Source organism: Alternaria arborescens (assembly GCF_004154835.1).
Source record: "Alternaria arborescens strain FERA 675 chromosome Unknown contig_6, whole genome shotgun sequence".
Taxonomy (NCBI): Eukaryota; Fungi; Ascomycota; class Dothideomycetes; order Pleosporales; family Pleosporaceae; genus Alternaria; species Alternaria arborescens.
The window spans coordinates 360,878-375,004 of NW_021167861.1; the positions used below are offsets into that span (position 1 = coordinate 360,878).

A 14,127-nucleotide genomic window follows, 5' to 3' on the forward strand; every position below is an offset into this window, starting at 1 on the left:
GTACGATCCGCTACACCAGGTTAGCGCGTCAAGGACCTCTACATTCCAGGAACGTATCGCGTAGCACGAGCACTCATGCGTCACACCATATCAGACACAAAATTATATATAGAGAGTTACAGGCAGGAGTCGAAGAAGCACTGTAGTTTGAAGAAGAAGAAATGCTTTTTGATTCATCATAAGGATGCAGCTAGGCGAAGAAGTCATAATCTATCGCTTGATGCAAACGCAATCAGTCATCCAAGCCTCTATAAAACGCCGAGCAATGCAAATCTGCATGGTCTAAGATATCATAACGCGATCGCAATCCGAAACAGCCGTGAAGACACTCACTCGGCCTCGTCATCAGTGTTGGGTGGTTGAGGTGTACCCTGATCGAACTGTTAGCAAACCGTTCATGATGTTGACAATAATGGAAAAGAGAAAACATACCTTGGGACTGTTCAACCAGTCAATGTACCTCAATCTACGCCTGACCTCCCTGTCCTTGAGTTCCTTCTTGGTCATCTTCTTCTTCTTCCTTGACCTGAACTTCATGTCGTCTTTGTTACCCTCGGCGTCACTCATGACTGGGGTACCAGTTGTTGACGGCGCAGCGGAGCTGACGTTACTGCTAACGTTGCTGGATCCAGGGCGCGAGTCTTCGAAACGGTCCATGTTGACAGCAAGGTGACCCTTATGAGTTACGCGACCGTCGGCGACGTGCCACTGCTCGGGGCAGAGAGCACCAACGAATTCTTCGTTATGCGAAATCATGATGACACCACCCTTGTAGTCACGAATGGCAACAGCGAGACCACCGAGCGAGTCGCGGTCCAAGAAGTTGGTGGGTTCGTCGAGAACGAGGAGATGCGGGTTGTTCCACATGGCACCGGCAAGCACAACCTTGACCTTCTGTCCTCCGGAAAGACCAGAGATCTCGTTGTGGTTCGCAATCTCGGGGTCCATGCCGAGATCTTCAAAGTGCTTGGAGATGACCTTGGGCTCGAGGACACGGTAACCGAGACCCTCACGGGAGGACTCGTGATCGTCGAACTCCTGCACAAGCTTGCTGAAACCCTTCTCAATGAGAGTCTCACGCGAGATGTGCGTGTTGAACTTGGGCAGCATGTGCAGCCATTTGACTTCGTACTGGAAGGTCTTCTTGTACTTGGAACGACCAATGAGCGCCTCAATCTTGCGGGGGCCCTTGCCGTCGCCCAGATCGATGGGAGTTTCCATCTGCTTCTTGTCTTCCTCAGTGAGCACACGTGTCTGCTTCATGAGCACCTCACGGTCATCACCGTTGGCGTATCGCCATTGGAGATACTGGTTGGGTGTCTTCTCCATGTGCATCTCGACGTGCTCGAGAGCGTGCTGCTTGATGTAACCGATACGCAAGTTGGGGTGCTTCTCGACGGTACCCTCTTGAGGAATAGTCTCGCCAGTAAGCATCTTAATGAGAGTAGATTTACCAGCACCGTTGGCGCCAATAATGGCAACTCGAGATGAAAGAGACAAATTGCAAGAAGCATCAACAAGCGATGGCTTGGAAGCGCCAGGGTACGTGTAGGAGCAGTTGGTCATACGCAGGATAGAGCGAGTGTTCGACTTGACACCAGTAAGAATACCGGGAGGAGGGAACTTGAACTGCACCTGGGTAGCCGAGAGAGTGTAGTAGCTCTTGGCTTCAGGCTTCTGTCGAACGAAATCGGCAAGGTTACCCTTGTAGCAAACCAGCTTCTTTTGCTCGTAGTGATAGATGTCTGTGCAGACCTCGTCAAGGAAACCGGAGTCGTGAGAGACGATCAAGCTAGTAATTTCGGTGTGAGACTTGAGGTACTTTCCGAGCCAGGCGACGTTGGCAACATCCAAGTGGTTGGTGGGTTCGTCGAGAAGAAGCACGTCGGCGCGCATAAGCATAGCACGCGCCAAAGCGAGCTTCATCTTCCACCCACCAGACAGAGAGCCGACCTTGTGGGACTGCCTGCCTTCGGGGCCAGCGGTGAAACCGACCTCCTCGAGAACTTCTTCGATACGTTCCCTGCTCTCGTCCGCGAAGCGCGGGTCGCGGACGATGTACTCGAGAATGGAGAGATCGGCATCCTCTCCTTGGTTGTGCTCGACAAAGCAGGTCTTGACTTCGTCTTGAGGAGGGAAACCTTCGAGCTTGCCGCTCGCAATACTGCGCATGAGTGTAGACTTTCCAGCACCGTTGCGGCCACAGAGACCATAGCGGTGACCCTTGAGCAGGCGAAGGTTGGTGTGCGAGAGGAGCAACATGCCACCGTAACCGAGGGAGAATACGGCGTTGACAATCTCGACCTCGCCATCGTCCTCCTTGACGGGCTGGCCAAACTTGCGGTGGTCTTCGTCCACGTAGAACTGGTGCACAGCATCTGCGACCTTGTCGGCATCTCCAGCGTTGACCAGAGGCTCCAAGTAGGGTCCAACGAGCTTTGGGATGCGCTGAAGCTCCCGCTGGTGAACAACTTCCGCAATCATTTCAGAGATGTAGCGCTTAGTGACAGCCAAAACCTCGGCGTCTCCGGGGAAGTCGAGCACCTTGGCAGTAGCGCTGAGCTGCTTCTCAATGACGGTTTGGACTTCTGATGGCTGTACCCTGGCGATGGCGCCGCTGTCGATGTTGTGGTCTGGGTCGGCCATGGCCTTCTCAATAACATCCAGCGCGCGCTGACCGATCTCACGGACTTCGGGCAGGGAAGCGCGGTCCTTGACGGCCTTGACACCTGGGCGGAGCTTGGGCAAAAAGGCGCGGGCCTCGATGGGGTCGTGGACGAGCTTGGTCAAGTTCTCAACTACGACAACGGTCTGGCGAGTGACCTCCTGAGATGTGGTGGGAGTGTTCAGGGAGCGCTCAAGCAAGGGTGTGACCATAGCAAGAACGGGGGATGTGACGATAGCGACGAAGGTAGTCTGCGAGAGAGCGTGGATAGCCTTCTGCAGACTCTGTGTGGAGGGGTCCTCGATAGCCTTGACAAGGAAGGGTATCCGGGGCGCGATATCATCGTTCTGGATGAGGGTGGTGAGGCTGTTCATCGTCTTGACGGACTGTTTTGCGACCTGTTCAGAGTTAGCAAGCTTCTCTTTCAAGAGTGCGTGTGGTATCTTACCTCGGACTTGAGGTCGTGCATGCCGGCTTCGACAATGGGGATGAGACCCTCGAGCTTCTTGCCCATGGCGTCACGGAGAACATCCTTCTCCTTCTCCACCTCGAGGCTCTCCATGCCCATCTTGGCCTTGTCGGCCATGCGGCCGATGAGCTCATAGGCGAAAGCAGCACCTTGCCACTTTCCAGACTTCTTGCCCAGGTACTGTGTCAGCACAGGCAAGAGACCCCAGATCTTGGCCTCGGCACTGAGGTTCTCGAAAAGCGAGTCGAGGGCGTACTTGGCCGACTCCTTGACGGAGGCAGTCTTGTCTGCCAGCAAGTCGAGGGCGAGCGGGACTAGCGCCGCGTCCTGGACGAGGAAGATGACCTCGGTCAGGCGTTGTGTGCGTGGGAGACGCTCGAAGAAGGCACCAAGGGCGTTCATGGCACCCTCTCTCCGCACGGCGTCCTTCTTGTTGGCGGCCGACTTCTTGATCTCCTCGAGTATGCCATAGCCAGTCAGGCCGCGGAAGCCGACCGAGTTCTGGAGGAGGGTGGTGAGGGCGTAGGCGGCGTCGACGGAGGCGTGCGACGTCTTGGCCGTGACGATGCTGCTGATAAAGGCGCTGACATCCTCCTGCGAGGGCGCGGGGGCGGCGCTGGCCTTGTCGACGACGATAGCAGGAGCCATGGGTGGCGACTCAGAGTGCGGCATCTGCGAGAGAAGCCTGCTGTGCCTGTGTGCTGTGCTGGCTGTGAAATCCGCGACGAGGGATTTCTTTTTTGGAGGGGCTCCTTATCGATAGGTATCGCCTTGTTCGCGGCGGCTGAAGCGTGAGTGGTGCCCAACAGCGCGAAAGGGGGAAGAAACCCGGGTATCAAACGTGTGAATGTAAGGACGCCCCAACGGAAGAGTGGAGAGTCTATACAATACAAGAAAACTGAAAAAAAGGTGCGAGGACACAGGGGATGGAGCGTCGAGGGGCCGTCTTGTATATTCGCGCGCTGGACTAAATTATTATTTCACCCACGGGTCAAAGCGCCGCTTGACTGCACGTTTTTCGTTTTGCCCGCCCTAGTCCCCATCGGCTCCCTGCAGGGCTGCTGTTCTCTCCGGATATACCATCCTGCACCTACACCGTATCTCTGCTTACCAGCTGCACATGCCTAATTGGTCCATCCTGAAACATGGCAAAGCAAACTATCGATGCAACTCTGATGCGACAAACTCAAAAGGTACACGACGTCCGAAACCTCTACGCCAGTATCGCACGCGTCTCATCCTTCAGACGCCTGCGCGTCTGTTGCGTCTGTTCGCTGTACCGCAATGCCGTCTCCATATGCCTCGGGCAGTACTCGTCTAGTCTCGGTATATGGCTACTGCCCAAGGCACGCAAACACTAGCCATGTTAGCGTATGGAATTCTCAACAAAAGGATTTGGAGACTTACCAACCAAGTACCTGTAGCCGAGATTAGCAACCACCGCCCCTACAGGAAACCAGACCGATGTCTAACAAACGGCGCATCTCAAGATACATTTTAAAGCCCAAAAGACAGAGTGTAAATTGCCAACACTCCAACAACGAAGAGAGCGCAGATGGAAAAAGATCCACACGCAGCAGTCAAGCGACTACACGCAAGAAACCGTCCATGCTACTTTGATGAAAATACACAGCCTGCATGTAGCCGTGAGGATTGATGTTACCAGCATATTAGAACATGTTCGACACCTAGATGCTCCTTCTTCATCGTCAATAGCGGTAGCAAGTTACCCACAGTCTTGAGAATGGCATAAGCGCTATATACTGGTAACGGAAGACAGTCATCCAAAACCTAATTGCTGCATCTGAACACTGAATATCGGTAGACAGGCAACATGCTCGTAGCATCCGCAGCGACCTGGTGGAGCAAGAAATCACTACCTTCTGTCATTGAGACGATTCGTGCAATTCGGGATACATGTCTTGTTGTTTCCACGCATAGCATTCGTCTTCAGCTTCAAACCCCGTTATAGGCAACAAGTGTGGCCTATCAAAACGAGCTTCTTTGTGGTCGTACTATTGCAAACGCGTCGCTGGCACTTGCACCTCCGAAACTACCTCAACGCGACTTTCTCTTGTGGCTGTATTTCCCCAGCTACCTAAAGACGTAGGGTCAAGCGGCAGCGGCGTGCCAGTAGAGAGCACTTGCTCACAATCTCACACCGTGCTTGCTTCTACCTTCAACCAGATCTCACACTTCACAGTCTACACCACCCAACCATCAACATTGTTTGCTAGCACAGATTTGTCTCGTATGCTTGGCATCATTAGCACGTGTTTCTGTCACGATCTTCGACTACGTCTTTCTATCGCTCTGTACATCTCCTTTGACAACAAATCCATCCGCTTCACGAAAATTCACTACAATGGCAGGCGTCTGCCCGTATGGGGTGCAGCTAGCATCTTCGGGAATGAATTTCTCAGCTTTGCCTGCAGCTAGCATGTGGGTGGATACATGTCCCATTGACGCACAACAATTCCAAGGATCAGTCAACGAAACACTTCCGTCTCAAACGAACGATTCACTCGCAGATTCAATCCACGATGTCGGTCTTGGATTATCAAACAGTTCCCATATAGTTGTGGACATCAAGGCATTCATGAAGTCACTCGGGGACCGACCGTTTTATAGTCGGTCCATGCTTCGCCATGTCGCAGAGCAGCTGACCAGGGCTCGAAATGGTCTCAACATCACACTAACAGATTGTTATGGTGCGACAAGAGTCTATCCAGATGAAGACATATCTTTTCACAGGTGTGTCCAATTTGTGCTCTACTTACGCGGACGTGAAAGAACACCCTACAAGTCTATACTGTACTCTAGGAGAGCTGCAACGCAGATTAATATACATGTCTTCGAAGTACGTTCATTTCTATGTTTTTGACACTGACGCATAGACAGTCAATATTTCTCCCTAGATTTCTTGCTAGATTACAACGGACTTCACTTGCTTGCCACTCCACCGCCAGGTTACCACTTCAGCGTCGACGACATGCTCCCAATCTACGTCGCGATTGATAAAAAGGTCGAAGAAACTACCGATCTACGCTACGGTATCCGCTTGAGGTCTTGGATGCAAGAGGCAGAAAAGCATTGGCAGACAACTCACCCACGCCATGTCTTGTTCAACAGCCTGAACAGACTGAAGCACACAGCACGGATTACCAACATCGTCTGCATCGGACTGGGCACCCTGCAAGTGCCACATCCAAGGAGGACCAGCCGGGCAGTACAGCATTTCGTTGCCTCTTCTATCGCCCAAGCTCTAGAACGGATTTACGAAGCAGAAGGCTTTCCAGTTGACACACACATCACAATCATTGCGCAAGATCCCGCTTACAACGAGCTCGACCGGTTGATACTGTCTGAGCTGCCGGTACCGATCAAGGTCGTCTCCGATCCCGAGGGGTTTCTGGCAATCAACGAATCTTCGCTTGTATTCTCCTGCTACCCGACAGTTCCAGTCAAGCAACTCATCGCAGATCTCTCAAGCGAGGCACCAGGCGGCAAAGGTCCCGCTGCGCTGTTTCTGGACAGGAACCTCATTGGCAAATATCACGACGTTATCAACCTCGTCATATATGATCGGGAACACAAGTTCCGTCACGCTAACCCGCAGACAAGTGAGTATATGAGGATGCTCGAGTCTTATACACAAGTATTCGATGGTGGGCGGCTGTTTGGAGAAGACTTCAGTCTATACATGCCCGCTTTTGGCGGAATGCATCATATACCTGGTTACGAGTAGTTTTCGTCAATGGAAATCTGGGCACGTGAGGAAGAGGAGAAGTTATAATCAGCTACCTTTATGGGTTCACACTAGCTTCGACTAACAGATACATGGTGCACCTTTTATCAACGCAGACTAACACAAGATGTGGCATATCCTCTCGACTATCATTCGGTGAGGTGAGATTTGCGCAAGATGGACTTCTTTCACCTTGGGTACCTAATGTCGAGGAGTAAACAATATACTCAACAAAACCAGAGCCACATGGCCAGCAGAAAATTTCAGTTGTTCGCATACACAGCAAAGATTGCTCATATTTGGTGTTCATGTGCACATATCACATATCTCCTCGATGCAAGACTTTGTCCTTGTGGCATTCTGCTACAATACTACCACCTCTGGCAAGTCACTTGTCTTTTCTCAGAATGCTAATTCGTCCTAACAATCCCTCGCCCTCATTGGATCTACTTGAGGCTCAGCCCTGGGGGTTGAAAAAAGCAATCGTTGAGGAGCTTTGCGCACAAATCCTTGTTGTTGTCGACAAGCTTAGCACCGTGATGTGATATCACATCGAACCAATCGCCACTTGAGTATCTCTAAAACGACGAGCAAACAGCTCGGCTATGAAGGTTAGCTGTCATTATGATGAGCGAGACACGCCTAGCTTCGTGAGTAGGTTGCAAAGCATGGAATATACTACCGATAGCGCGATGTCAAGCTGTAGGGTAGAGGGGGAAAAAAAGCAGATGGAAATGGAGCAGTGGGTGAATCGAGACTGGGATGGCAAAAGTAGAGAAGACGATAGTGAGCGCAAAATGCACAGTAGTCGACAATCAGTGTAGGCAATACTAGCGGTGTTACCAAATCATACTTGCCTCGTGTCGAATGTTCCAAAAATCATGTCTCGTTTTGCAAAACATGCAGAACAAGTTTCGACGAGATGTGCTATAGTCGCTCGAGCGAGGTACCCAGCTTCATCCACTAATACGTCAAAGTGCATTACAATGATGAGTATTATTTTGTTTGCCAGGAGAAAGGAATGACGATGCCTGTCACTTGAACCAGCCCAAATAGCATGTCGCACTCACCGCTACAACCATCACATGTTTCCCAAAGGTATGCCGTCACCAGTACTAGCATTGCCATACACTAGCCCTCTACTCAAGCCACACACACACACACACAGTCAACACACCATAACATAATTACGTCGCTGACCTACGTCTCGTTCACGCCCCAGCCCCATCTTTTGCCGATGCAATCACCTCAGATCATAGATCCGCACTAACAACGCATCGCATCATCGTTCGAGGGGAATCCATCTCGCCTACCCTGGACCACGCATACATTACGACAACTTTTCAAAATGCACCAGCACTCATTGGCAGCGGCGGGAAAAATGCACAGCGTGCATCGACGATAGAGGAGCGAACAAGCGAGACGACATGAGACAAAGAAAGGGCGGCAGCATCGACGTGCATCTTGCATAAAGCATACGTGTAGTTCGGTGCGCGTCTAAGCGATTCGTCCAAAAAGTACAGCAGATGTACAAACGGCCTATTTCACGGACTTTATCGAAGTTAACATCGCTAGGTGCACATGATGGCACACGTCATATGTATTATGGATCACAGTAGCCTGGATCAACGGCGCATATGCGGAGAGACGGGGAGAAAGAAGATGGGCTTAGCTGGCTTCGGCGTAACCGTGCCCAAGCCTTTTGGCGGAATAGATGTGCTGATGATAATATTACCCTGTTATAGAGCGAGGATACGTGATGGGATGGGATGAAGGATTGCGGCGGCTCCGAGTTCGGGTAAGCTGGGGGGCTGGCATGGCTGGCTGCAGGATGTGCGGGAGTGAGAGTGATGCGTGCATGTTCGTTACCACCAGGGATGTGGTTTTCCCACGAATGACGCAAAGGTTTGTGCGGCCTGGAGAGTGACAGGTATATTGCTAGACCCGGTTCCTTGTAATAACGTCTTTTTTGAAACCAAGTTACATCTGAAGCATGATGTAGTGGTGAACCGCGAGTGGGAAGAAGCATCTTGAACTCGAACCTTGGTGATAGACGTTGTGGGTCGTTAATGTCGTCATACTTGCCTCCGTCACGGCATATCAAGCTTGAAGCAAGCAGACAGGCAGATCCCGCACTGGCTCCGGGTATCGAGCCAGGGACAAGAACCAGGAAGCAGCTAAAGAGACATTGCGATGTGCGGTAGATATGGTTAGACTTAGGCACACCTCCTTTTCATCGGGTGCAGGTAGACGTCGTCGGCGATGTACCAAAGTTTGGAACGGCTACAGAGTGCGGCAGTGACATGCTGCTTTGCTCGCGGAGCATTCCGTTACGCATGCATGCAGACTGGAAAGAAAGAAAACCCATATCATTGAGCGATCGAGATTGCGCTGCGCTTACCAGCACGGGGTAGTGTGAGGGAGACAGACCAAAACCCATGTTATGATCCCCCAGGCTGCATAAGCCCGACCGGTATTACATGCCCACCACACGTAAACGTCTTACCCGGTGTTGATGGAGATTAGCTTTCGATAGAGTGATGTCCACGTATACACTTGACTTGGACGGTACAGCTCCCGACAGCCAGGTTGATAACGTGGATCTGCTGACAAGTTTCACGTTGTTAAAGGACCGACCGACCGTGACAGTGATCTTGTGCCCCACACTCTTACCCACGGCAGTCGTCTGCTGCGCAATCTTCGGCGATATGCAATGCAACACACCCAATATTCATTGCAGCAGTAGCTTCGGAGTATACTGTAGCAAGTGCATGCACTGAGGCGTCTCGCTGCCGTCAACAGGGTTGCTGTGCTATCAAATCATTGAGCCTTTCGCAACACTCTCGTATTGTCGTGAGGCCCGATTTCCAAAACCCTGGCGCGGTTCTGCCCCTACATGTGACGAATTTTGCAGGTGGGATGAAGCGGGTGGCCTTCCGAATGCGAGATATGCGCGTGTGCCGATATGAACTCGAGATCCCAGATGGGCACGTTGATCCGTAATCACTAGAAGGGATTTGGGATCTGCCCGCGGCACCGGGTCTCACATGTGCTAGTCATTAGAAGCCGAAGTTCAAACGGAGATCGTGGGTTCATGATTGACGTGTCGTGGGCCCCTCGGGCCAATCTTACGATGCATCCTTCGACTCCCTTGCATCGTCGATGGGCTGCGCATTCGTGTCCCACAAGAAGCTTCCTCCAGATAGACGTTAAGGATGCAAAACAACGGTCACTGACGGCATAGACGAAAGCTGCAGCGTATCACCCCAAGTCTAGAGTTAGGCGCATTGACAGCGGCAAACTGTGAGCTTGGTCCTGCGTTCATTATGCACCTGTGAATCGACCGCCGTGTGAACAAAACTCTCCTTGATTACCCCCTGGCGCTATAATTGCGGATCATGTTGAGCATAGATCGGCGACGATCGCGACTATGTGATCCTTCTGGAGCACTACGCGGTCTGGAGGAATTCCAGTGGTGGAAACCGTTAGGCGGAATACAAGCCATATGCGGATATCGAACCACTTTTCAGAAGCAAGCTCTGTGCTGTCGCCCACAGCGTTCCTCAGCAGGTCTCGACTGACTTCGTCCCCCGTCACACTGATGGCTCGAATAAGAAAGAAACGGGGTAGGACTAGAGGCGGCTCCTCGAGATCTGACACTTGAAGTAGACCAAATGTGGTGAGAAAGGCCGTGAGCGTGTAGCAGTAGCAGCGATCTCATGGTGTGGCCGGTAGCGTTAGGATGGCGCCGGCAAAACGATACTAACGTCCTGTCACACAACGTTTACGAATAGCTTCGCAGAGCGTCAGCCACGCGGAGGAGGGTGCGCTAACGATTTCTGCGCAGACAGGGGACTGAGGCAGGCCGACGCGGACGTTGGTGGGTCACGCCGAATCACTTTGACAGGGCCTAGAAAAAGAATCCTGAGCGTGTCCAGTCATGTCTAGAAGATATCGCATTTCCACAATTTGAATCCACTATAGAGTACTGCCGGCCTCTGATACGCAACTGAACCGGGTCAGGGGGTTACGAGCTTCACATTGCGAACTCCACATACCTTGTTTGATGTGCTCGTGCTTTTGCAACGCCAGAGAAGGTTAGCTGGTGAATGGCTTGGATGTCTTGCAGAAGTGGATCTTGTGGTAGAACGGCTGAAACAGCAGCACTGGACGTGCCGTTCTTCGTCTCGAACCAGCTAACAAGTCTTTGGAGGAGGCAGGCGTACCCGCGGCAGGTACCGCCTGCGACCGTTAACGGAAGTCGTACCGAACACCATGCTTATGGAGATTCGTCGGCGGCGATACGCAGAGCAGAGGAACAGACGGTTAGATCGAAGACGAATTAGCATTCACCCGTGATCCGGCAAAGACGGCATTGGTTGGTAACCCCTCTGATCCGGCTGATCTGAGACTTGGCCGTACTGTATCCTGGTGAATCTCACCGTCAGCCGATCCAACCTCGACGCGGTGATCGAGAATGATCTACGCGATCCCTTGTCGTGGCGTAATGGATCCGGAAAACATGCTCAAAACGGCGGGGAGGGAACAGGGTACGAGACATACAACTGGACCGCTCAATTTTGCCGTTGACCCTTTGGGTTTTCTGCTGCCCCATTCGGCCCGCTCGTTGGCCGTTGTTGCTCTTGCTTCTGAACCCCTGCGTGCTGATGAAGAAAAAAGCGACGACACTGAGGACGTTGGAGACAAAGTGTGGTCCACACTCGGAGGTGCCTGAGAATGCAACTCGCTTCTTAGCGCTGTGCGACTGTGCGACTGTGCGACTGTAACCGAAATGTATTGCTGGTATCGGAAAAGTCCACAAGGGGTTCTCGAAAGACAAATTGCGCAGTGGTAACAGTGGCGCAAAGGATCAGATGTGACCGAGTGGGTAGACACCATCCTGAACAGATCCTTGCTTTGAAGCCATCGTGATTGAAGGATCATAGATTCTGAATCCTTTGAGTGGATATAGCAAGATAATTTCCGTTGTACGGGGAGCTTTGTATCTGAGCTGGACGCCTACTACGCCAGGTTCCAATACAAGGCGGACAAGGCTCGATGGCCGATACAGCTGAGGTGCAGCTCAGAGCAGACCATGTGTTCTTGAGCAATCCTGGGTACTGGGGATTGCTGGTTTGCTCGTGGTATATTTCCAATCAGTCGGTGCCGCCTCATTTTGGTTGGGCTCATTTCTTTGCCTAATTTACACGAGTAAGCGCTTGTAGGAATCAACATACCAGGGTATACCCTTCCAAGGGCAGGACCAAACCCACCGATGTAGGCAGCGAAGACGATGCCGGTGCCAGTTGTTCGGGTAGTTACACAAACTCATGCACAGCGTTCTGTTGCCATCTAACGATGAAGCAGCTCCCCACTCCGATACAACAAGGGCATCAAGTTCTCGTTGCGAAGGACATACCCACAAGTGGGTCGGCGTGCTTGTTCGTAGTTGCTGTAAACTGCGAAGTCAACAGGAGGTCGTTCCGTGACGTCTAGAATGATCGACGTTGTTGTCGCTGTTAGCGAGAGCGCGTGGCTGCGTCATGGCTTACAGAAGAAGTCCCTAAAGCCCTCATCGAACATCACACGACGTGAACGCAGCGCGGCAAATTAATGGGATATTGTTGCCCACCAGGGCCAATGAGAAGACTCACGAATAGAACAGCCTTGCCATGTTCGGGCTTGTCCTGCTTTGGGTTTTTAGCCGGAGCGACCCTGGAAGACGTCATGCATGGAGCAGACAGCGAACACAATACCAGGGCCGGTGCAAGGCCATTTCTGATGACCCATGAAACGCCTGGGGTACGTTGAAAACGATGAATGTTGTGTGTGTTCATACGGCGCAGAGCTGACGGTGATGTTGAGGTCTGGAATAATACAGTAGTGTTGGAAGCGACGGGTAAGGTTCGGAGTGATGATGAAAGAGATGCCGCTGGAGTGCCGATTCGTGAGAATGAAACGCCGAGACGATCGCTCGGAAGGCACTAGGGAGGCTCCTTAGAGTAAGCGTGTTCCCGCTGATGATGGATCATGATGCGGCCAAGGTATCGGTATCCCTGCCAGTCCCGCGTACCCTGAAGGCCGGACGCAGCATCCCTGGGTGGTGGTCTTCCGGAAGATCATGCACCCTGTCCAACACTTGCACCTGCCATCCAGATATGCGTGTCAGAGAACTGGAAGAACTTCGGTACACACTGATACTGACATGCTCAAGACTTTGCAGTCAGCACAATGTATAATATCGCTTGGAAGATTGAGCTCCATCGGCGTGGACGGCCCGCGTGAAATCCAGGAGGGCGGTATGTGATGCGCGAGACGCCCGGCACTCGCGCAGGCCCAAGCGATTGAAATTCTAAAATTCCATTAACGGAAACCCTGACGTCTGTGCCCGTGACTTTGGGATAGCAGCACGGGCAGAATGCCACGGCCGCACAAGTCCTCGTCGTTGGTCGTACTCACGGCAGCCCTGCAAGCCAGTCCTTCCATTGTTCTAGCGAAGAAGTGAGCCACGAGATGGTGTTGCACCGAGCTGGGAAGATGCTGTACGACGCCGGAACGCATCACGCATCACGCATCACGCATCACGCATTTAACGACAAGGCAAAGAGGAGATTGCACGGTAACTGGAACGTCCCTTTGGGACTCTAGGTACTCGGCTTTGCCTGCTAGATCTACAGCGCTTCTTGCAGGAAAGCACATGAGTAGGCAATGGCAGGCTGCGGTGGCATCCCACTCGCGTGCAGCGTGCTTCTCGAAGGCGCTCCTAAGCAAGGCAGAGAATTGCGTGGTTGGATGGCGGGAGGTCGGCTAGAGTAGTGAGCAGATGGTGACAGCCAACGTGGCCCCCGGGATTAGCTGCATGCGCTTGTCGCTGATCGACCCGCCTCTTTCGACAAGATCCTCCACATACGAACGAGGCCAAGACATGGGATAACGCCGCCATCCCGCCCTGGCGGCGCCGCAGAGACGTCGCCTGCTGGGGTCGGAGACCGTCGCTGCAAAAAGGCAACAGCCGTCGAGCCGTCGTTCTTGACTTCCCGCGCTTGCCTTCTTGCTGAAACCAATCTGTCTCTGGTACGCGGCCTAATCATTAGCTGGAGCAAGCAAACATGCGGTGAGCGTTCTCGGTACAGCGTGCTGGGACAGGTCCTGGAGACGTTGACACGGTGCACACGAGAGAGGTTGGGACGAGTCAGTCCCGTGACCGCCCTTGGAGACGACGTCTGTCATGCCAAAGGCGGTGAC

The 14,127-nt window shown here is 52.5% G+C and overlaps 2 protein-coding genes across 2 annotated transcripts; one reads left to right on the forward strand and one right to left on the reverse strand.

Moving 5' to 3' along the window:
- Positions 1–329: 329 nt before the first annotated feature.
- AA0111_g3334 ([NU+] prion formation protein 1) lies at positions 330–3,782 on the reverse strand (the record flags this gene model as incomplete). The annotated part of the gene is made up of 3 exons (XM_028649207.1): positions 330–371; positions 433–3,063; positions 3,114–3,782. 3 exons carry the CDS (start codon positions 3,780–3,782, stop codon positions 330–332), a joined length of 3,342 nt encoding a protein of 1,113 aa, XP_028508893.1.
- Positions 3,783–6,126: 2,344 nt separating this feature from the next.
- AA0111_g3335 (hypothetical protein) lies at positions 6,127–6,882 on the forward strand (the record flags this gene model as incomplete). Its single annotated transcript, XM_028649208.1, has 1 exon — positions 6,127–6,882. The coding sequence occupies one exon, from the start codon at positions 6,127–6,129 to the stop codon at positions 6,880–6,882; it is 756 nt and encodes a 251-aa protein (XP_028508892.1).
- Between the last annotated feature and the right edge of the window lie 7,245 nt (positions 6,883–14,127).